Source organism: Marmota monax, unplaced genomic scaffold (assembly GCF_021218885.2).
Source record: "Marmota monax isolate L192 unplaced genomic scaffold, Marmota_monax_Labrador192_F-V1.1 WCK01_AAM20220418_F8-fsc00125, whole genome shotgun sequence".
Taxonomy (NCBI): Eukaryota; Metazoa; Chordata; class Mammalia; order Rodentia; family Sciuridae; genus Marmota; species Marmota monax.
In genome coordinates, this window is record NW_026695235.1 from 5,822,030 (window position 1) to 5,846,391 (window position 24,362).

At 42.7% G+C, this 24,362-nt stretch overlaps 1 protein-coding gene across 1 annotated transcript; it reads left to right on the forward strand.

Annotated features, from left to right (window-relative positions):
- Positions 1–7,085: 7,085 nt before the first annotated feature.
- Positions 7,086–10,439, forward strand: LOC124089221 (carbonyl reductase [NADPH] 1). The gene is made up of 3 exons (XM_046439220.2): positions 7,086–7,468; positions 8,164–8,271; positions 9,713–10,439. Exons 1-3 carry the CDS (start codon positions 7,180–7,182, stop codon positions 10,147–10,149), a joined length of 834 nt encoding a protein of 277 aa, XP_046295176.1. The 5' UTR covers positions 7,086–7,179; the 3' UTR covers positions 10,150–10,439.
- The last annotated feature ends 13,923 nt before the right edge of the window (positions 10,440–24,362 follow it).

Genomic DNA, 24,362 nt, shown 5'->3' on the forward strand with positions numbered 1-24,362 from the left:
CCAGTGAGATTTTATAGGTTTTGGGGGGAATACTCTATGCGTCACAATATCACACAGCAAATCATTCCATACCGCAGGAAAATCAAACAACAACTCTTAACGTTGATTAACACATTCACTGGCGGGAACAAGTTGGGTAGGGGTGATTGGTTAGTACAAGAGGGGGATTCCTTTGAACTGATTGGTTTAGGCCATGAGGGGTGTACGTGCTAAACTACATGGTTTCCCAACATGTTATCAACCACCATAAACTACTGAGGGGGTCATCTGGCATCCCCGGTATTTTCCCTGTCTCATGCTGATTGGTGGTTGCTAGGTGGGTTGCTATGGGTCCTCACCTAGCCTAACCAAGTCAGGAACACCTGGTGCTGCAGATCTCTCCTGTTATTTACAGACAAACAACTCAGCAGGGTGGGTATCTGCCTAGAAAGGCTCTGTGGGTTTTTCTAAGGACAAGGGTCATGCCCCCTTCCTTAAGACAGGCCTTGAGGTAGAAGCTGCTGTTACTTATTTATTTTCAAAAATGGAGTCACATCAGTTTCTCAAAGCAAAGCAACAAAATTGAATTTTAACCACAAAAAGCCTTATTTGAACTATTTCCATAAGAAGTTCAAGGAAATACAACTAAAGCCCAGTTGACTGCCTGTCATTGGCTAGCCTGAGTTTCATTCTCTTTTGAAGTGTGTGTGTGTGTGTGTGTGGCGCCCACACGCATGCACATGTTTTGCTGGTAATCTCCCCAGTAGCTTGCACATGCTCTTATTAACCACTAGCCAATGTCCAGTCCTCATGTTCTTTTACATCTCAGTCAGATTTGGGTTTACATAGGAATCTAGGGCATTAGAACTATTTCAATCTAATGGTCTTTCATTTCTTTTCTTTGTTAGTTGGTTGGCCCACTTAATTACTGTATTTAACAGATTGAGACTTGGTGATGTCTTTAAAGTTCAACCCTTTTTCTAGCTTTCCATATTACCATCCCTGATGTAATTGGCTATTCAATACACTTTTTGGTTTGTTCTCTCATGATCTCAAGGTAATTGCCACAGCTCTGGGTATCACATACACCTGCCCTCTAGACATCAAGAAAAGCAACATTGAGCCAGGCGCAGTAGCGCACAACTGTAATCCCAGGGGCTCAGGAGGCTGAGATAGGAGGATCATGAGATCAAAGCCAACCTTAGCAAAAAGCAAGGCACTAAACAACTCAGTGAGACCCTGTCTCTAAATAAAATACAAAATAGGATTGGGGATTTGGCTCAGTGGTCGAGTACCTCTGAGTTCAATCCTCAGTACCAAAACAAAAAAGAAAAGCAGCATTTAAATAAGACCTTTCTTGTTATGAAGGTCAAAAATAAAGTATGATCCCACTTGCTACATAGGAACTGATAAAGGTTCTCTCCCCGACAGAACTATAGCCAAATTCCTGAGTTAAAACTTTGTTCTATGAAAACTACAGACCCTCAGCACAAACAATTTTGTCCATCTATGTCCCCACCTCAAACAACTTAAACAGTAACATAGTTTCTTTTTTTTTTAAAGAGAGAGAGAATTTTTTAATATTTATTTTTCAGTTTTCAGTGGACACAACATCTTTATTTTATTTGTATGTGGTGCTGAGGATCAAACCCAGCGCCCCGCACATGCCAGGTGAGCGTGCTACTGCTTGAGCCACATCCCCAGCCCCTAACATAGTTTCTAACAGCTCAAGACTCTATCCCAAGGATAAGCCTAGCCCCCATCCCTTTAAGCACCTTCTTGATAATGTTCAAAGCTGCAAAAATATTTACTATTGATTCTAGACAACACTTGACATTAGGCCCCTGACCACCCTTAAAGAATGTACTAAAAAGGGGCTGGGGTTGTGGCTCAGTGGTAGAGCACTCGCCTAGCACGTGCGAGGCCCTGGGTTCGATCCTCAGCACCACATAAAAATAAATAATTAAAATAAAGATATTGTGTCCAATTAAAAAATAAAATATTAAAAAAAAAGAATGTACTAAAAAGACCTTAGTACTATGAATTCTTCTCCTGTTCCTCTGAGATATATCTCCCGCAAGGCAGGAGTGTACTCCTCAGCAACCATGCTGCGTGTGGTTTAAATGAGATGATCAAAGTGTAAGTCCATGAATCAAACACATATTGCCATAGAGAAGTTTTCTAGTTTTACAATACTTAAGGAGGGGGAGTGGGGACAATGTGAACAAACCTTACAGGCAATATATCAGAAAGACAAGGTATGTTAACCGCACAGCAAGGTCCAAAATTATTCAAGTCCATATGCTCAGGATGGAGGCAGGCCTCCGTGCAAAGAAAGATCTCATTAAAGTTTGAGATGAAACTGAGTAATACTATGGAAAAGCTGGCCTGACCACCACACATGGATCCTCTGTGACACACAGGACACTCTCAAGAAAGATGATGGTGCTGGTGTGGACAAGTCAGGCAAGGAAAGGCCTGAGAGCTTCATGATTTAGGATTCAGCAATAGTCTTTTCCAGCATGTTTTCACAGACACCATGAAAGTGTGTTCGCTTTAAGACAAATTAAAAATTTGTTTTAAACCAATAGATAGTAAAGATGTCAATTTACTCCACGAGTTGATAGATGGGATGAAAGTCTCTCTCTACACAGGAGCCAAGATCCCACAACTCTGACTCTCACCACCCACACATGTCTCCTAACTTAGCCAAGGGCAGGAAGAAGGAAGATCCAGAACCTCACCCTGCTCCTTGGGTTTATTTCTCAGACGTTTGGAACCCAGACAAGTGCTTTGTGCTGGGGTGGCCCAACAAACAAACCAGAACCCAGATCAAGAGCTGGGGACATAGCTCAGGGGTGGGACAGACCCTGGGTTCCAACCACAACATGGAAAAAAGAAAGACAAAGCAAAAGAAAAACATAATAATAATAAAATACAGGGATGGGGATATGGCTCAAGTGGTAGCACGCTCGCCTGGCACGCATGAGGTGCTGGGTTCAATCCTCAGCTCCACATAAAAAAAATTAAAAATAAAGATGTTGTGTCCACCCAAAATGAAAAAATAAATATTAAAATAATAATAATAATATACATAACCAAAATTAGAAAGAAAAATATATATATAAAAATAACTGAGAGGAAAAAAAGATCCAAGATTCAAATGCCACAAAGGAAAAAAGGATGCAAAATCCTTCAAATAGAGATTAATTTTCAGGTTTTTAAATACCATGCTTTCTAAAAACAAATGCTTGAAGTTTTCCATAGTTAGCTCTGTCAGTCCTTCATGAGTCCTCTCCTATAATTATCCTTATAAAGTGCTTTTCCCAGGTTGAAGGGATAAATGTTATGTATTTCTATAGTTATTTCATGGTTGCATTAATAAATCAGTTTCGTTCTCTGTCTTTGGAAATTATTTAGTGTATGTTTCAGGGTCTACTTTTCCCCCCTCAATCATTACTTCCTTGCCTTAGCACTGATTTTGAATGATCCTTCCATTGCCCCACTAACTCTTGATGCAACCTTTTTCATATACTAATGAAACCAAAAAGAAAACCCACATAAAATCTCCACCTTCACGCACTTTTAGTAGACCTTGAAAATCATGAGTTTTGCCAGGCTCAGTAGTGTATGCCTGTATTCCCAGCAATGGGGGAGGCTCAGACAGGAGAATCACAAGTTCAAAACCAGCCTAGGTAAATAAAGGAGACCTTGCCTCAAAATAAAAGATAAAAACAGCTGGAGATGTAGTCAGTGGTAGAGTGCCCCTGGGCTAAGTCCTCGGTGTGGCACAAAAAAGGGGGGAATCATTTTGGAGGTCACACAGCTCAGCATATGTTATTAGTCTCCCACTTTGAGGTAGCTGGAACCTTTTAAGAGCAGCCTATAATGAAAATAGTGGCTGAGGTTTCCCTCCAGGGACTTAAAGGCTGCCTTTGTGAAAGCATTGGCTCTTCACTTGGGCCTATGCAAGGGTCCATTGGGGATTTTTTCTTTCTTTTTTCTTTTTGCACTGGAGATTGATCCCAGGGGTGCTTTACCACAGAGCTATATACCTAGCCCTTCTTAATTTTTTTATCATGAGACAACTTCTTGCTAAGTTGCTGAGGCCAGCCTGGAACTTGCCATCCTCCTGCTTCAGCACCTCAGCTTCTGGATTCACAAGGATTACAGGACTGTACCACCTCTCCTAACTTTATTTTGACAATGGGAAGTCCACACTGCACCCTCCACTCCTGCTAATGCCATTATCTGAACATACATCCCATGAAGAGACATAAAGGTTGATAATGCATGCTCAGAGCACGGATTACTTCAACTCCAGCCATATATGCCCTTTTGTTGAACCACCCTCTTGTTTATCTCATAAAATTCCCTAAGCCCTACTGCGGGAGTGGCAGGACTTAAGCCTGGGTCAACCCTGCACCACACCCAAGTAAACAAGCTCCTTCTCTTTTGCCAAAGTTGCCCCAGTGACTGGCAATGAGAAAAACAGGGCTGATGTAACAGCAACGTCTTATTAATACTTGATGGTTCCTATACTGCATTTTCTGGAGCATTTAGCCCCATTGAACTGTCAACTCGTGTGGGGACCAGTTCTGAAAGCACAAACAAACCAGCCTGAAAATCGTGATCCAGGGCCCTCTCTCAGGCACTGCCTTTTTAATTAGCAGGTGCTCTCATGTTCCAAGCTCCTGCACCACCAGACATCAATGAGTGGCCCTCCTACCCAATCTAACTCAACCCACGTCCTTAACCTACGCCCTCCTGCACTGGCTCACCACACCTACAGAAGAAAGCAGGAGAGGAGAGGCCCACCCAACCACAGAGCAAACCTACACTCATGTGAAGGAGAACACACAAAGCCACTTCCTTAGCCAAGTGAAAAAGACAACCCAGAGGGTTACATTTCCTAGGCTTCATCTGTGTAACAAGTATTCAACAATAACCTGGAGAAAAGGGGAGCAGATGCCTGATTGACTGGGGATAGACTGGGTTTGAGAGCAAGAGCGAAGAGTTTGGTTATACAACAGCAACAATAGACGCCCTTCTGCTCCTGGAAATCCTGTGTCTTGGGCATGATCCCTATACAATCTGCCCATGTGATAAAATCATACAGAAGTAACTGTACACCCCTGAGTAAGGACACAAAACAGAAGAACTCCAAAAAATGACTTTTACATCCTTTTCATGTCAATATATGTGTGATATCATACTAGAGTTTGCTGACTGAGGGAAACTGGGAGACCTGTAAGATCTCTCTTGTTTTTTTACCACTGCTTGTGATTTTATTATTACCTTAATTTAAAAAATCCATTGAAAAAAGCAAGGTTCTTCAACTTGTTGTTAAATCAACTGCCAGGAAAGTCACTTTGAAATGGCAACATAATTAGAATCTGTGTAAAGCAGCTTTGTACAAAAGTCTCTTTTGCAATGATAAAAATACTTTACAGTTGCACTGCCCAATACCATGGTCACAGATGTGTAAAGCTTGAGCACTTCAAATGTGGTAATTGAAATTGAAAAAAAATTTTTTTTCTTTTTTTTTTTTTTGTATCCAGGATTGAATTCAGGGGCACTTGATCACTGAGCCACATCCCCAGCCCTATTTTGTATTTTGTTTAAAGATAGGGTCTCACTGAGTTGCTTAGCGTCTTGCTTTTTACTGAGGCTGGCATCAAACTCATGATCTTCCTGTCTCAGCCTGTCGCGCCGCTGGGATTACAGGCCTGGCGCCCAGCTAAAAAATCAGAATTTTTTCTTTAATATTTATTTTTTAGTTATAGGTGGACACAATATCTTTATTTTATTTTTATGTGGTGCTGAGGATCAAACCCAGTGCCTAATACATGGTGGGCAAGTGCTGTACCCCTGAGTCACAACTCCAGCCCAAAACAGAAATTTCACATTAATTGCAAAATTAACTTTGCATTAATTATAACTTGCATTAATTGTACATCAATTTCAATTTAGATTTAAATAGCCACTGTGGATACCTATGGGACAGGACAGAAATGAAACTTGATCTAGTCCCCTCTTCCCTAGTTGTAAGTTCCAAGGGATGAGGAAAATTCATTCGAATCACGGAACCAACTTATAAACTTTCTCAGCAGCAGTCCATTCCTTCATCTTAAAATGGGGAAAGAAAAGTACATCCTGACATGTGATTTGTGTGTGTGTGCTTGTGTGTGTGTGTGTGTGTGTGTGAGAGAGAGTGAGAAGGGCTGTGATGTGCCCAGGCACCTGTACACTGCAGCTCTCAGAGCCAGGTAGGATGGTATTTTTGCAAATACATTGTGAAGTAACAGTGGATTTAGTAACTACTTCTCCATTCTCAAAAAGGACAGGCCAGTAGCTTTGCTTTTATATACTTAGGGTGAAATGAACAGAAATTTGATGCCCTGGACTTTTCTTTCAGTTCATTCCACAACTCTAGTTTGAAAGACTTCAATTGCAGAGATAAAGGGAGGGGAAGTTCATACACAAGCCACATGTCTTTCAAGCACAATTGTGAATAACTGGATACTTGGGGGTACAGAAAGCAAACCTTAGAAGACCAGCCCTGGGAGTCAGTACAGATGTAGTCACATGGCCAATCCCAATGGTTCTTCTCTACCAGGTAGGCACCTGCCAGCACCCACCAGCTCCCACTGGCCTGTGTGGCAAGGTAAGGGCCTTTCTTCTTGAATCCTTTCCTTTCCCGGGGCTCTAAACACAGTCTGCTTGGCAAACCGCTCCAAAAACCCTTCAGCAGAAAGTCCAAGCCCTCAGCGTGGTTCCCAGGGATGCCAGTGATCTGCCCCAGCCTACCTCCAGGTTCACTCTGACTCCCCCAAAACATTCCTCATGTTCCTCTACAAAAAGCTACTCGATTTCACTGTTTATTCCTCTAACCGCGAAAGGAAACCACAGTTGAACAATTCATTAAATACACACCAATAAAACCAGGAAGCGAGTTTTGCAAAGATTAAATTGCAAAGCACAACTTTAATCTCCAGCTCCCAGTCCTTGACCACCTAAGATGACTCCAGGGGACTCCAGGCGGGCCTCGCCTTGCGCGGGGCGGGGCTGCGCCTGCGCCTGCGTGGTGGGCGGGCGATCCCGGGCCAGCAACCTGCGGATGCTCCACTTTTGCGCTCCAGCAGTACAGAGGTTGTAAGGTCCGCTCTCCGCGCAGGTGTTCCGCGCTGCCCACCAGCCATGTCGTCCTGTCGCCGCGTGGCGCTGGTCACTGGAGGCAACAAGGGCATTGGCTTTGCCATCGTGCGCGACCTCTGTCGCCAGTTCTCGGGGGACGTGGTGCTCACCGCGCGCAACGAGGCGCGGGGCCGGGCAGCCGTGCAGCAGCTGCAGGCAGAGGGCCTGAGCCCGCTCTTCCACCAGCTGGACATCGACGACCCGCAGAGCATCCGCGACCTGCGCGACTTCCTGCGCAAGGAGTACAGGGGACTAGATGTGCTGGTCAACAACGCGGGCATCGCCTTTAAGAGTAAGCGGTCGGTCGGGGTGCAAAGCTTGTAGCCCTGGGGGACCACCTTCTGCAAGCGGCTCAGGGGCAGGTGCCCTCTGCTTTGTGGGATCCATAAAGTCTCCCTAGAAAGAAACAGACAGTATAGACGGAAGCCATAGGGAAAGCAGAGACCTGGAAGGTGCAAGCCAAAGGGACATTGTGTTTGCGCGACTGGGACTCATTGGGCTCTTTCTAGGTTTTCTTTACAAAAGTGTACATTAAAGCAGTTGAGTAGACTTTTGACTAGTTTTGAAATAAAGAATTGCAAAATATTGATTACACCAACATAGTAAATAGACAGTACCCATGACTCAGACTACCCCAATACTGCCATTCTACAAAAACAAAGAATGTTATAAAACCAGGAGGTTGACTTTTTTTCGCTTTCCACATTTTTTTTTATTGCTGCATTAGAGCTATACATGATGATGGGATTTCATGCTGCATGTTCATATAGAAGAAAATATAACAATATAATGTGGTCACTATTTGAAACACTTCCCCACTCCTTCCCCAACTGCTATACCCGGTTCCCAGGAGATCCCAAGTGTGAACAACCCTGCATTAGACACAAGACTTTACTTGGAGGGTGCCAGATATCCTGTACACTCTTTTATTTCTGAGAAATTGTACCCCATAGCAACTGTTTACTGTTTTCTCTTTTTTCTTAAAAGTGGCTGATCCGACACCCTTTCATATTCAAGCAGAAGTCACAATGAAAACAAATTTTTTTGGTACCCGAGATGTCTGCACAGAGCTACTCCCCCTCATAAAACCACAAGGTGAGTGGGGTGGGTGATCTGGCCCTGCCCTCCTGCAGTCTCCTCTCCTTGCCCCAGGCCTCTCCTGCTGCAGCTGTGTCCCTGCCTTGCTGGGCCTCCACCTGCCAGGTGCAGCTCTACTTCCCCCGCCCCCTTCTCCAGTGGATTGCTGCTCTGTGCACTGTTCTTGCCACACCTGGCTCTTTGGTATCCTCAAGTGTCTGTTCAAAGGTCTCCTCAGAGCAGCTCTTAATTTCTTCTGTCCCTCCTACTGACAAAGGCCCTAGATTCCATTCTGTTCACCCTCATTCAGACTCATGGACTAGGACCACCTCACTAGACACAGCCCCACTAAACCTGTCACCGGCCCAAAACACTCCCAGACCAACTCACACATATGGATGTTCCTGATCCTCCATAACTCCTGATAACCCCCAATCTAAACTGACACTTTCAGAGGATGTCCATCCTTCCTCTAAATATTCCTGGCCACCCACCATCATGGGCACCCTGGTGGTCACGAGGCTCTGCCCCCACATCAGCAATGCCCATGTGCTAAGATTGTGCCCACTGAGCTGGGCATCATGGGACACCCCTGCAATCCCACCAACTCAGGAAGCTGAGGCAAGAGGATTGCAAGTTCAAGGCCCACCTCAGCAAATTACCAAGGCTATAAGCAATATAGGAAGAACCTGCCTCAAATTTCAAAGAACAGAGCTAGTTATGTGGCTCAGTGTTTAAGCACTTTCTAGAATAAATCCGTGGTATAAAAAAATTTAAAGTAAAAGGTTGTGCCTACTGAGAGTCAGCCGAATCCCTCATTCCAGCCCTAAACGGGCCCTCAGCTGACCATGCACACACCTGCAAACCCTCCTGAGAGGCCTCCCTTCTTGAGTCATGCCCTTTCCCAGGGCTCTGCACAGTGTCTGCTTCTGCTGAAGCTGTGCGAGGCACTCCCAGACTCCTTCAGGAGAAATCCAGGCTCTCACCATGGTTCACAGTGATGCCGTTATCTGCCCCTGTCTCCCTCCTGGCTCATTTCATCTCCCCATCAAAGTGTTTCATGCTGTGCACGCCACAGACTATCCTAGTCTTCCACTGAAAACTGCCCTAGCACTCCTCCACTCAGCGAGACCCACCTTTCATTAAGAACACACTGGCAGCCAGCCACGTTTACAACAACGAGATGTGTGGCTTAGAGTTGTCACTTGAGTATACAGCTTCCTTGCAACTTCTGTGCTTACAGGCACCCTGTGATCCCAGAATATTCTTTATGGAAGTTCGTTATGCAACCACCCAACAGTCCATGTCTGTTTCTCCTAAAGCTCATACTGGTAGCGCTCTTTCAAATGACAATTTTATGTTCTAACATCTCAGTATAATTGGTCTTCACTGTTCTCATGTAGATTTTATGTTACATGTTAACACAGATGAATGTATCATGGTTTGGAATGTGTTTTAGGCAGAGTGGTGAATGTCTCCAGCATGGTGAGTCTGGTCAGCCTTAAACGCTGCAGCCCAGAGCTGCAGCAGAAGTTTCGAAGTGAGACCATCACAGAGGAGGAGCTGGTGGGGCTCATGAACAAGTTTGTAGAAGACACAAAGAATGGAGTGCACGAAAAAGAAGGCTGGCCCAATTCTGCCTATGGAGTGTCCAAGATTGGCGTCACAGTCCTGTCCAGAATCTATGCCTGGAAACTCAGTGAGCAGAGGAGAGGAGACAAGATCCTGCTGAATGCCTGCTGCCCAGGGTGGGTGAGAACCGACATGGCAGGACCCTCGGCCACCAAGAGTCCGGAAGAAGGAGCCGAGACCCCCGTGTACTTGGCCCTTTTGCCCCCAGAGGCAGAGGGGCCTCATGGGCAGTTTGTTCAGGATAAACAAGTTCGTGAGTGGTGAGCTGAACTCACACCTCCACCATGGTCCCCATTTGGTATCCTGCACTGATGTGACCCAAAGGACATTTATGCTTTCAAAACTATCCTTAGACCAAAAAAAAAAAAAAAAATCCCACAAGGCATCCTTATCAAGTGCTTAGGTGTCACATGTCAAAGGTGGAGCAGGGAAATCACTCAGGCACCACTAATTCCCTGAGGTCTTTTCTGATTCTGACACAGGGAGAGAAAAGTGAAATTGCTGAAAATAACTAATGAAATCAGCAAGTGAATAAAGGATTCTTGATAAATGTCCACTCTGCAGACTGCTTTCATGATGAAGCAAACTCCATGCCAGGAGCTTGGTCACTGTAAGAGCTAGGTCAAGGGGAGGGAGAGTGGAACTCAGGCGTGGTCAGACCTAGAAGGAGCCAGGCCTTAAACACCTTGCTCTGTGGGCTCTGCAGTCAGTTGCAACTACTCATCAAACAGGAGAGCAGACACACTTAGCAAAACAAGCATCAGAGTTGGATGTGGCCCCTGGACTATGGCTTACCCCTCCCCCACAAAAACGCACTACCACCAAGGCAAAGGCAGCTGCCCTGGTGTCTTCCCAAAGCCTAGGTCATTGTGTGAAAACAACCAGCAGCTTGAGAAGAGTGCGTGGGTGCTGTGTGCATGGTCACTTATGACTGAGCTGAGAGAAGTATTATAGAGATGCCTGGATGTGAGTGTTCCTAAGTAGGAATGAAGTATCCCACAACTGTAATACTCCCATGTGTTCCAAAATACAAAGAAGTAGAAGAGCATAACAGGATGTTTGGAATTGCAGACCATAGGTGTATATATAGACACTGATTACCATTTTTCCACTTTTTTGTTTATTGTGAGCTTTGAAAACTTGGGGAGGGGGAGGGTGTGGCTCGGTGGTAGAACACTGGCCTAGCATGGGTGAAGTCATGGGTTCAGGTCCACAGTTCAGTACCACAACAATAAATAAAAATTAGAAATGGAAAAGGAAAGCCCAGGATCTGGCACCTTACTTAGCAGTGGCTCAAGCAGAGTGGCCACGCCTTGCTGTGTCTGGCTTTCTTTAACTGTCAAGCACTCATGGGATGACACATCAGTGTAAGTGTTGAAAATGGTGCCTGGCACATGTACCACAAGGTGTGTGCTTTTGTCACACCTGGGATCAGAGCAATGTCACCCCTGGTGGCAGAGAGAAGTCCTTGTTCAATGCCCATCGCCCAGCTGGCTCCAGAGGGCATCAGGAAGTGTCCACTGTTCCTTCCCTCCCACAGCCTGGATCCGTGCTGTCCACACCTCAACTCGCAGGACTTCTCACTCTGCTTCAGGGGCTGCCATGCCTGGGGACCTGAAGAGTGAGCACCCCTGAGAACCAGCTCTTCTTTTAAAAGGGAGGTTTGGGGGCTGGGGTTGTAGCTCAGTGGTAGAGTGCTTGCCTCGCATGCTTAAGGCCCTGGGTTCTGTCCCCAGCACCACATAAAAATAAGAAAATACAATAAAGATATTGTGTCCATCTCCAACTAAAAAAAAAAAAAATACTTAAAAAATAAGAGGAAGGTTTGGTTTCCAGGTTTGACCCTTCAACAGGGCTGTTCATTTCCTCCTAGTTATTTTGTTTTTGTAAGCAGACACCAACATATACACAAACAATGTCTAGGTCAAGACTATCGTGACTCAAGTGCTGGCTTAGAAATGTACAGTTGAAATGCAAAGATAAGTCTCCTTAATACCTTAATGACCTCTGGCTTCTTCAAGAGCTCTGAAGAAATCATCATCCCATATTCAGGTTCCCGGGCACCTCTGCGGTGGGGGAAAGAGGACATTCCATCCTACTGCTAAGATATATTTCTCAACCTGAAGGGTAAGGTACAGGCTTCTAAAATAAAATTTTCAGAAAATGTAAAATTAAGCTCTCTGCCCGACGCTGCTGGCGTGGGCACAAGCAAATCCCTAAGTCACCGCTAGGCTGCACTTGTGGGCCAGGAACCCGGAGCTGCAACCTGAAGGTACCAGAGTTGAAGGAGCCTGGGTGCACAAAGGCGTGAGAGTGCTTGAGGCCGGTAGAACCCAGGAGGGGACCCATGCCTGTGAATGGCCTCAGCAAGCTTTGTGTGCACCGGAAGCTCTCCCCTGTTGTTTGGTTCTGAGGGACTCAGAGATTGCAGAGGGAAGTAACCTGCGGGAATGAGCAGGAATGTGCTGAGCACCGTGTGCCTGTAGAAGAATGATCACAAGGTTAACATTCCTGGCCTGTCTTCAGAACCTACTAACTAAAGTCAATTTTGCCTGAAAACCTCTGGAGAAGATCTAGTTCTTAAGTTCATCTTCTCCCCGCAGATTCATGTTTCAGATTATCATTTGTTGCTCGGGGCTGCTTGACAAGGCTCTGAGAGTTTGACTCCCTGGTGACCACCATCCACGGCTGGTGGCCAGCCCTACTGACTCGCACATACCTGCACTAGTTCCTTGGAACCCGGGACCTTATCCCAAGCCAAGAGAGCTTGTTTCAAGAGAAATGTAAAAATAATACAGAAAAAGGGAAAGGGACATAATCCTGAAGATTCAGAAGTCTTGCTTATCTCTGAAAGTGGATTTCAAAGGAAACAGACGTCTCTTTTAGAAAACAGACATTTTCCATAAGAAATTCTGAAGTTGTGGCCTGTACAAAACAGAAGCCAAAGGACAAAAGAAGACGAGCTTAAACCCGAGCTGAGAATAAGAGTACATCTGAGGAATTGAGAAACACATTGATGTGACTCCATTTTTGAGAAACCAGCCTCTACCTCAAAGCCTGTCCAAAGAAGGGGACATGACCCTTGTCCTTGGAAAAACCCACAGAGCACTCTTAGGCACATACCCACCCTGCTGAGTTGTTTATCTGATAATAGTAGGAAAGATCTGCAGTGCTAGGTGTCCCTGACTCAGTTGGCTAGGTGAGGACCCATAGCAACCCCATAGCAACCACCAATCAGCATGAGACAGGGAGAATACCTGGAGTTTATGATGGTTGATAGCATGTTGGAAAACCATGTAGTTTGGCACATGTACCCCTCACGGATTAAACCAATCGGTTCAAACGAATCCCCCTCTTGTACTAACCAATCACCGCTACCCAACTTGTTCCCGCCAGTAAATGTGCTAATCAATGTTAAGAGTTGTTCTTTGACTTTCCTGCAGTGTGAAATGATTTGCTGTGTGATGTTGTGACGCATACAGTATCCCCCAAAAACCTATGAATTCTCACTGAACAAAGGACCATGACTCACTCCCTGAGTCCGCTGCCTCGGAAACAGTTGTGAGTCCAGGCTCGAGCTTGCAATAAAGACTCTGTGTGACTGCATCGGATTCAGCTCCTGGAGGTCTACTGGGGTACAGCGAATCTGGCATTACAGAATAACCCATAGGAAGTTGTACAGAAGTAACAGCAAATCAAAGACAAGCTAAATAAAGATATCTAGATGTAAAAGAAGACCTAAAATAGAGGGAAAAAATGTAATGTTAAATTGATGGGGAATGATCCACATCTAAACATATCTTATTGGAGAGGGGTAATGAGGATTTTATAAGCATCCAAACAAATTAAACCAGATTACTTATAAATGATAAAAAATCAGGTGGGTCTCATTTACAGATTTCAGTATAACAGGGTTTGTAACAAAGTTTGAATAAATCAAACTTGAAATTTGAGGGGCTGGGGTTGTGGCTCAGTGGTAGAGCACTTGCCTTGCATATGTGAGGCACTGGGTTGATTATCAGCACTGCATATAAAGAAATGAATAAAATAAAGGTCTGTCGAAAACTAAAAAAAAAAATTTTTAAATGTGACATTTGAGATTAAATGAATAAAATTTGAAATTTGAGATACTGAAAAAAAATGTAAAATTAAGCCTATCATATAGATACAAAAATAACATTTCTAAGAAGTGTGTGCAGTGGTGCACACCTATTGTGCCACTGCTTGGGATGCTTGTGTAGGTTCAAAGCTGGAATCTAAGAGTTCAAGACCACATGGGAGCACGTAAGACCCATTCACAGGGAAAAAGAAAAAGAAAATCAGAAGAGAAAGAGAAACTGAGTCTCATATTGAATATAGGATATGAAGGATTCAGGCAGGTGTTACAACCAGCTCACCTGAAAAGCTAAAGGGGCTCAGATTTAAGTGGAATAAGGGAAGCTGAGATGAACTGCAAATGGAGACCAAACTGGGGTTTGCACACTGGAGAGGAAGCTGATTATATCTGCTAGACAACGCCGGCAGCACACACACACCCACTGCAGACAGTTACAAACATGCCCATATCTCAGAGTGGGCAGAGGAAGCCTGGGACTCCAACTCTTCCCTCGTTATCCTACACTCTTGTATGAGCCCAGAAAACACCAACCCTCAAAAGGAACCACCACACCCAGCCTGACTAGCAGCAAGACACTGGGGAGGAGGGAATCACAGGGGCTGACTGGGCGATCTTGAGATTTACAATCACAAACCCAAATGGACCTCCAAAGCTGCTAGCCAGTGCTCACTCAATCCCCTGTACATAATTTCCCTTTCTGCAATATTACTCTTCTTTCCTCAGGTCTCCCAAAGTAATGGAGGTCCATAAACATTCAGCTCATGGGAGCTTTCTGGGAATCAGTCCTATCTGTAAACACACAAAATTATAAGACATTTTTTAAAATATTTGTTTTTTAGTTATACGTGGACACAATATCTTTATATTATTTTTATATGGTGCTTAGGATCAAACCCAGTACCTCACGCATGGTAGGCAAGTGTTCTACCTCTGAGCCACGACCCCAGCCCCACAAGAAACTCTGTTAAATATCTTAGTTGGGGGGCTGAGGCTGTAGCTCAGTGGTATGCCTAGTATGTGTGAGACAGGGGGTTCAATTCTCAGCACTGCATAAAAATAAATGAATAAAATTAAGGTCCATTAATATCTAAAAACAATTTAAAAAGTTAAAAAAACAGAACTTGGTTGTCTTTTGTTTCTGATTATAGAATAAGGCAGCACTTCATGCCATAAAAAAGAATGAGGGATCCCATGAGTGAGCAAGGCAGGTCAGTTTCATAAGAACAAAAGCGATGAGGAAAGTCAAATCATTCATTTCAAACTCTTTTCTCTTTTTGTTCTTTTAAGATATACACCACAGGAGACTGTACTTTGACGTATTACATATACATGGATCATAACTCTGCACTGTGTAGAACCACAGAATGGGAGGCTACTCTCAAAGCCAGTTTTCTTACTCTGGTTCAGGCACAGAGGAGCTCCTTGTGCTTCAAGCACACAACTTGAGGTGGAGCAACTCTGTTCTGGTCTGATCATTTGGCATTTCCAGTCCCAACATGTCATTGATGTCCTCGTGATCACAGGTTTGGAGAGCTTCCATGATTCTCACTGAAGAAAAACAACTTCCTGTCAGGACATGGCTCCATGTGGATATTTCATACTTTTTCAGGCAGATGACTGTGACTTTCAGAGGATCAACCATGAGTTTAAAATACAGCCATGAGCCAGGTCCCCCTGAGCAAAATCAAAGAATTATTCCATGTTATTATTCCATGTGCCACAAGGAGTCCCAGCAACTGCCCAGGCTCCTCCCTTTCCGGCCAGTAAGGAGCAATTCTGTTATCTAGTATCCTATCACTGGGTTCCATTAAAACAAGGAGAGGGAACAAACCCGTCTAGGAGGCTGTCTATTGAAGGGTCCTCTTCACCACTGGAACACAGTGGCAGAAGGGCTGTTGTGAAAGCTAGCCACCAGCTAGACTAACAGATCGCTTATGTCATGTCAAGCTTTTTTGACATCACAGGTGCACCCTCTGTCAAGTGACCCGAAGAAGCCACTGGATGTGAAAAGCTAATGACAGCATCTTCCTGCCAAGTGAAAGACGTAGGCATAAGCAAGGAGAGATGAAGAGGCTCACAAAGGGGAGTCTTCTCTGGCCATCTTGGGGAAAGCTGTGCACAGCCTCCTGTTGTCAGCCTCCAGCGGGGTCTGCAGTCTCAATGACTCTGCTTAAGGTGGCATCAGGGTTTTTGTGGAGCTCTCTGTGTGGTTCGCACACCCACCAAGAGACGTGTCCCTGTGCTCCATGTTGCATTGGCCAGCTTCAGCTCCTTGGCCTTCTGGAACAGGGAAGCTCTTCTTCTTAGAGACTCTGTGGGAGAAATCTGTACTGGATGAACCTCAAGAATTCAGGACCCAGTCCAGTCAACAGGCAGATAACAGACTCAAACACAGTGAGCAGAGCTAGGGTCTCATGACAGGTAGCCTTTCTCTAAACATACTCCAGGCTAAGTTGCTTGCAAAATAAATACAGCTTCATTAAACATGTTCTTATTCCTTCCATAATGCAGCAAGAATAGAGCTGTAACTACCACATTTGAACTTTAAATTTTCTTTGCTGGAATTTCTGAAGGAATCGCAGATTTGTTTTTTTCAAAAGTCTCTCAAGGCTATGAAGCCATACCAAAATTCCAAGTATATCCCATTACAAATGCACCATTTTTATTAATGTTATGCAAACAACTACATTGCAATTAAAAGAAGAGTCACAAATAGTTTCCAAAGCTGGGAGGGAACAGGTAGCAAAAAAAAGTATTTACTTTTCATTCATGAAAACACAGCCAACATAGTTCACATGCTATATACAATCCTCCCTTTATAAAATTCAAAAAATTTTAGTATAATCAGAACTACCATCATAATCTAATTTTAAGAAATTTTCATCTCCCCAAACAAACAAACACTATACCCATCAGCAATCACTCCTATTTCCCCTTATTCTTCCCCCTGCTGGGAGACCTCACATCTATTTCTATCTCTAAATATTTGCCTGTTCTTAACACTTATGTAAATGAAATCATATAATAGGGGATTCTGTGTCTGGCTTCTTTTATTTATTTGTTTATTTTAAAATAAATGATAGCAGAATGCATTATAGTTCTTGTTACACATATAGAGCCCAATTTTTCATATCTCTGGTTGTAAATAAAGTATGTTCACACCAATTTGTGTCTTCATACGTGTATTTTGGATAATATCTATCACATTCTACCGTCCTTGATAATCCCCTGCCCCCTCACTTCCCCTCCCACCCCTCTGCCCTATCTAGAGTTATCAATTTCTCCCATGCTCCCCCTCCCTACCCCACTATAAGTCAGTTACCTTATATCAGAGAAAACATTTGGCATTTGGTTTTTTGGCATTGGCTAACTTCACTTAGCATTATCTTCTCCAACTCCATCCATTTACCTGCAAATGCCATGATTTTATTTTTATTGCCAAGTAATATTCAGTTGTGTATATATGCCACATTTTTAATCCATTCATCTACTGAAGGGAATCTAGGTTGGTTCCACAGTTTAGCTATTGTGAATTGTGCTGCTGTAAACATTGATGAGGCTGTGTCCCTGTAGTATGCTGTTTTAAAGTCCTTTGGGTATAGACTGAGGAGTGGGATAGCTGGGTCAAATGGTTGTTCCATTCCCAATTTTCCAAGGAATCTCCATACTGTTTTCCATATTGGCTGCACCAATTTGCAGTCCCACCAGCAGTGTATGAGTGTATCTTTTCCCCCACATCCTCACCAAAACTTACTATTGTTTGTATTCTTGATAGCTGCCTTTCTGACTGGAGTGAGATGGAATCTTAGAGTACTTTTGATTTGCATTTCTCTAATTGCTAGCGATGATGAACATTTTTTCATATATTGGTTAATTGATTGTATATCATCTTCTGAGAAGTGTTTCTTCAGGTCCTTGGCCCATTTATTGATTGGGTTATTTGGTTTTTTTGGGTGTGGGTTATTTGTTTTTTTGGTGTTTAGCTTTTTGAGTTCTTTATATACCCTAGAGATTAGTGCTCTATCTGATGTGTGAGGGATAGAGATTTGCTCCTAAGATGTAGGCTCTCTATTCACCTCACAGATCATTTCTTTTGCTGAGAAGAAACTTTTTAATGAATCCATCAAAGGGATTAATTTTCATGAGAATATATTTCTCAGTTTTGGCTGGTTTTGACTTGGTTAGGAACATCTCATCCATAGATTATAGACTTTCTGGATTTCCTCCTAATGTTTACATTTTTAAATGATTAGTTCTTTAATCTATCCAGTATTTGTCTTAGAGTATGCTATGAGGGAGGGAAGTGTAACTTAGTTTCTCTTAATAAATATTTAATTTCTGAATACCATTTGTTTAGTGATATGATCCATATCCTTTTCCCAATGAATGGAAGCTCTACACAAATGAAATATGTATATGAGAGTGTTTGTAAACTGTTTACTTTTGTTGACTTGTCTGTTCTGTTCTAACAGCATACTCTTTCATTAATGCAGATTTGAAGCATTTTGATACTCAATGGGAGTTCTCTTTAATTTTTTTAAAATATTTGATTGTTTGACATATTCTTTCTCCCTAATGTGGAAGTTAAAAGTTAACTTTCTGGCTCAAAAAAAAAAAAGTTTTTCGGGTGTTGATTCAGATTGCATTGAATTTATAGAATAATTTGGGGAGAACTGATAATCTATGATTTTTAATTTTCCCATCCAAAAAGGTTATATTTGCATTATTAAAAACAACAGGATTACATTTTATAATAGAGTTTTAATCCTAGTTGTACATATTAAAGGCATGGACTCCCCTTGGGAGACTTTGATTTAATTAGTTTTGTAGTGATTTCAACATGTACCCAGGGAATAAAACCATTCGTGTGTGTGTGTGTGTGTGTGTGATTTAAAAAAAAAAATAGTTCACACACATTTTTCATTAGACTTATTCCAAGGTCTATTATTATCTATTTGTGATTAATTATATTCCTAAAATCTTAGAATCCTACTTTATATCTTAAGGATTATACCATATAGATAAAAGAACTAAATAATAGAAAATAAAACTATAAAAATATAATATGAGAGGTATTCAGTTTGCTATTACTTGTCAGAAAGCTGTTGACTTTGTATCTGAACTTATTATTTTTAATACCATAAGTAGAGAAATTTGAAACTTTAATGTTTTCATTTATATTTCTTCTTTCTTATCTTTTCTGTCTTTTTAGATAGATTGTATAGAACAGTGGTAGATGATAATTGTGATAGCCAGTGTGGTTGTCTTCTTCCTAACATTAACTGTCTAATCTTTCACTATTAAACATGATCTTTTCTGCAAGTTTCCCTATAGGCTATATGATTTCATATCTAATTTCTTAATGTAATAATAATAATTATTATAATATAAAAATCACTCATTTGTTTAGATGGTCAAATTTATTTTTTATGTAGTGTTCCTTCCATTTATTTAAAATTCCATATCTAGAACATTTTTCCCTCATTGTTAGGTGGTTAGTTACTATTTATAATCAGGCATTTTGACTTCATGCCCCAAACAAAACCAGAAGCTTACCATGTTTTCGCTTCATTTCCATTATACTTCCAACCCTAACATCTCCCATGTGGAGATCTCCTGGGATTTAAGTTGCAGAATGTTGTTAAAAAAGACTTTAAATATATTTCCACATTATATTCTATTGGTTTCTCTGTATACTTTTGATTCCTGGGTCTCTCATGTGCCCCTTTTTGAATTTTTTCTCTTTGTGCTTGATTAAATCTATTGGAGAAGGTCTATGGGGGAAGGTTTAGCATTCAGAATCTTTCAACATCTGAAAATGCCTTGATTTGTTTTTCCTTTTGAGTGCTAATTTGGACAGGATTCAGATTCTCCATTTAAGTATTTCCTTCTCAGAAGATTTAAGGTATTACTCTATTGTCCCTTAGCATCAAGTGTTGTCAAGAAGAAATTTGACGCTGGCTAGATTTTTTATTTATTATTTTAGGTAGTCTGTCTGTCCTTTCATGCAGCAGTTAGGATTTTCTCTTGATCTCTGAACTTCCCAATTTTACAACAGTATGACAGACGGCAGATCTTTTTCAAGTGATAGGCTTTTAAAAGTCATATTTTACTTTGGTCCTGGAAAATTTTCTATTGTTTTCTAATTATTTGTTCTTTTCCATGTCTAAACTTTTCTCTTGTCTAGAATTTTTGTTAGATGGATATTGGTAGTTGTGCTTTTTTTTTAAATAAAAGGTCTTTAATTTTTTTCCTTTTGGTGACATAGTCTTAAAAAAATCTATTGGCTCAATTTTCCAGATCAATAAATTACTATTTGTGAACTTTCTGCAATTCTGTTCATCTAACAGGTGTTCTATTATCTGAATCAGTTTTAAAAAATTCTAAGATCAAACTTTCCTATATCATAGCTGATTCCTAATTTATGGATGTGATAGCTGCTTTCTATTTCCAAAATACATCACTTAAGTTAATCCTGTTGGCTCTGGGAGTTGTGGTTCCTTTGATTCCATTTCTTTTTTGCAGGGGCTTTTGTGCCTCTCTTTCCTTCAATCTTTGATTCTCTGTTGTCTGCTCATCTTTGTTTTGTGAGTCTTATTTGCCTCTGTGGGTGCCAGTTCTGATCACAGGTGCTTGCTTTCGTCTTGAGCCTGGGGTTGGGCATGCTGAACTTTTGGAAGGAGGTTGCAGCTTTTCTTAGTTTCTCTTCCAGATCCATGCTGCATCCTAACTTACCTTGCTCTAGGCCCAAGAGGCAGATCCCTGCATTGGTGGGTTCTGTGGCCTGCTGCCTTCCAGTTACTGCAGCCAAAGGGTGAATCCAGCTGAGTGCAGAGGACAGAAGGAAAGGTTGGAGTGTGGATCCCATCTCCCTCACCTTCCTCTGTGTCTCTGGTTCTGCAGTGGTGGTGTTTTTCAGTCTGTTGTCAGAACTCCTGTTGTCAGAATGCGAGTACTCTCTAGTGTGGCTTCTGCTCTCCCTGGTTTCAGGTAACTACTCTATCCCCTCCCACTTCAGAGCTGGGGGTGTTGTTTTCCCTATGCTTAATGTCTGAGAACTTCTCTCAGTCCTATTTTGGCCTCTTAAGATAGTCCATTTATGAATTTTTCTTTAGCTAGATCTTTGGGCTGGCCATCCATTTCCTCGTACCTTGACTGAGATGATTGAGATGCTGGGAAGATATTTTCTTGTGTGGCCATATTCTCTTGGGTCATCGTTGGCCATGGTATTAATTGTATAACTCATGTCAACTGTAATAAATAACCCAAGAATCTTAGTAGTTCAATAAATATTTGTTTTTTTTTTCTTTCTCATAGGGCTCTGTTTTTTCCCCTTCCATTTTGGGGCATTGTCCCCATCCAAGGACTCCTTATAGATAGTAATTGGATCTTTTATTTTTAGAGAGGAAAGAATGAGGAGGATTGTATGGGACACTTATGACCAGGCCTGGAAGGGGTACATTTCCTTGCTAAACATTGGCTAGAAACTAGTACCTGATCTCAGAACTGCAAGGTAACTGGCGAATGTAGTCTTCTGTGTGCCCAGGAAAGGAAGATGGGCACAATGAGCATCTGACCACTTTCTGCCGTATCTTCAGGTGGAATGATGCCTTTTAGCTTTTAGGCCCAAGTATCCCAGCCTCTCAAGTTAGCCTGTTCACTGTGTTGCTGTTGGTCCCCACTTAGTTCAAGAGGGGAAAGGAGGGAGGAGCTAGGAGAAGTGGCTACTTCAAACACAGTGACTAAGTGAATCCCCTGTGGTTTCTGTCCATGTACCCCTTGATTTTGGATCATTGCCTCAGAGCTGGGGCACGGTGTGGCATTCCCCCATAGCAGACATCGTTGTGCATTTCGCCTGCACTTTGCTCTGACAAACTGATTTACCAGTTTATGTCTTTTTGCTTTTTGTCTCAAAATTTCCAGTTAATATTGGGTGTTATTCTGTGGGGAGCCACTCTGAATGCCTCGCACCTTGCATCCTGAAGGAGAGGCTTTGACCATCATCACCACATTGCCTAGTGATCTGGGCGTTGTCCCAGTTCAGGAAGTTGAGGGCGGGTCTTCAGATGTAGGTGATGCCCCTTGGGTTGAATTACTCTCACCTGTCCCTTGTAACCCTGCCCCTTCTGGCCTTTTTTTGGATGGAACTTTCTAACAACAAGGGTCCCCCCAATAAAAGCCCACTTCTGAGTGTGCTCACTTCAACCGCGCGCCCAGCACGCTAGCTTCATACTAGAGGTTCTAAGCACAGAAGTTAACTAGTGAGATCTAAATAAACACACATAAACTCAGTTTACCTTTTTCTTTGACCAGGTCTGAGACGGCTCCCCATCTGGCTCCTGCCTTGAACCACCCGGCGGGGCAGCGAGGTTGACACAAGAGACTAGCAGGAGAGAGAGAGAGAGCATGCCAGAGAATGGCCTTTTATTGGGGAACAAGAAATTCAGGGGAAAATTCCATCCAATGAAGGTCAAGGGGGACAGCATTCCAAGGTCGGGGTCAGTGATTGGTCTCAGGGTCAGTGGTCAGTCACACCCCCACACGGATGGGCTCTCGCACCTAAAAAGGGTGGGGATTAGTTCTGACACAGTTTAGCTGGAACGCCTCACACCCAGTCAGGGAGGTGCCCAATCACATGCGAGAAGGGCTTCCCACACTCACTGTCTCTCGCCAGCCTCTCGTGACTTTCTCTTGCTCTCCCATTTGGGGAGCCTGAGGCCCAGAAAAGAGAAGCCGTCCTGAAGCTTGTTGAAAGGTAAAGTGTGTGTCTGTGTTTTATTTGGTGTCCCTGGAAATTCACACGAGCGGGTCAGGGGCAGCACTATTCCTTGTGTGACATAGTTTTATGGCTTCTGTATTTTCAAAACCTTCTCTTCTGCCATTTCTAAGAATATAGTGAAGGAGAGGAAGTAAGTGAATATCCCACATTTGCCATCTTGAGTCAACGTCTTCTCCTTTTTGTGATCTGTGTGGCGGATGGAATGACTGGCATGGAGTAGTTCTAATGTGCTGGGTGAAAGGCTTGCTACAAGAAACAGGAAACCTCAGGCTTTTTTTTTTTTTTTTGATAGCTATGTATTGATACCAAAATGATTTGGAATGATTCTATACTCTCCTATTATCTGGAACGCTATTTCTAGTTATGGATATTGACAAATTGGAGTTATCAGTTCAAAGACATCTGTGAAGGTGATTATTCTGGCAGAGTCATAGGTAATTGTAGAAGCAACCAGGGATATTTTGCATGGAGAGTAGCATGTAAAGTGGGAAGGGGGTGTGTGTGTCAAGAGTTCCAGGTTTTATGCTGTTCATTAATTTGCTCTAGATTTTAAGGGACTTGATATTAAGTATTGTGGTCTCTGTTATGAATCACTTGTACCCCTTTTAAATTTGAGGCAATATTTGCCTCTCTCTATTCCTAAACTCTTCTCCTAGTCCCTAGGGTGATCAACAGTGGCCAGTAATCTACTTAGAAGATTTCGTAATATATTCCTCTTCTTGAGTTTTGGAACTTCCGACCATCAAAATGGTGAAAATGTACTCTTTTTAAAATATCCTTTGAAGTTGCACTGCCGTGGGGAAGAGTGTGCAGAGTTTGGCTCAGGAGAACAAGCTGCAAAGTGGAAGGAGAGAGCAGAGCCCTCCACAACACAAAATGACCTTGTTTGCCCTGACTGGTCTTTGGGTAACATTGGTGGAATGCATGGATAAACTTCTTTATTGTGCATGATTCTGTGAAGAAGTTTCTAGTAAATTAGCCTTTCTTGGCATATGTAGCCATCAATCCTTCCATATATCGATTCATTCAAGAAATATTTATTTTGCATTCTTCTTATAAGCCAGGCATTATTTTAGGCACCAGAAATGTAGCAGTGGACAAGACTTATTACTGTCCTCGTGGAACCTTCCATTGGCATGTGAAAATACACCAAATGAACTGACAAATGTAAGTGTAACAGAGAGAGGAAAATAAAACAAGTCACCCAGTTTAGAGTCCAGGTCCCAGCCAGAGCATTTGAATGGTGATGAGAGGCCATATGACAGCCTCCTCTCCAAACAGGAACTAGTGGGTCCCGGCAGGTTCAGCTTCTGTAGAGATGCCCTTGCCAGTATGTGTGGGGAGATGTCTCCAAAGAATGGAAACGGAATTAGATGCTGGATAGTTAAATTTAGGCCAAAACAGTTTTAAACCAGTCCCCAAAGGTTTATGTAATCCTTCCTATAAATTGGTGCCAGATCAATCTAGTTTCAGGGTCTAGACTTGCATCTCAGAATTGTTTTTCCAGTAACCTCTATTTGGTTAGCATTGAGAGAAGAAGCCCTTCACCACTTTGTCTTTAGTAGTGTTGTAACTGAGATT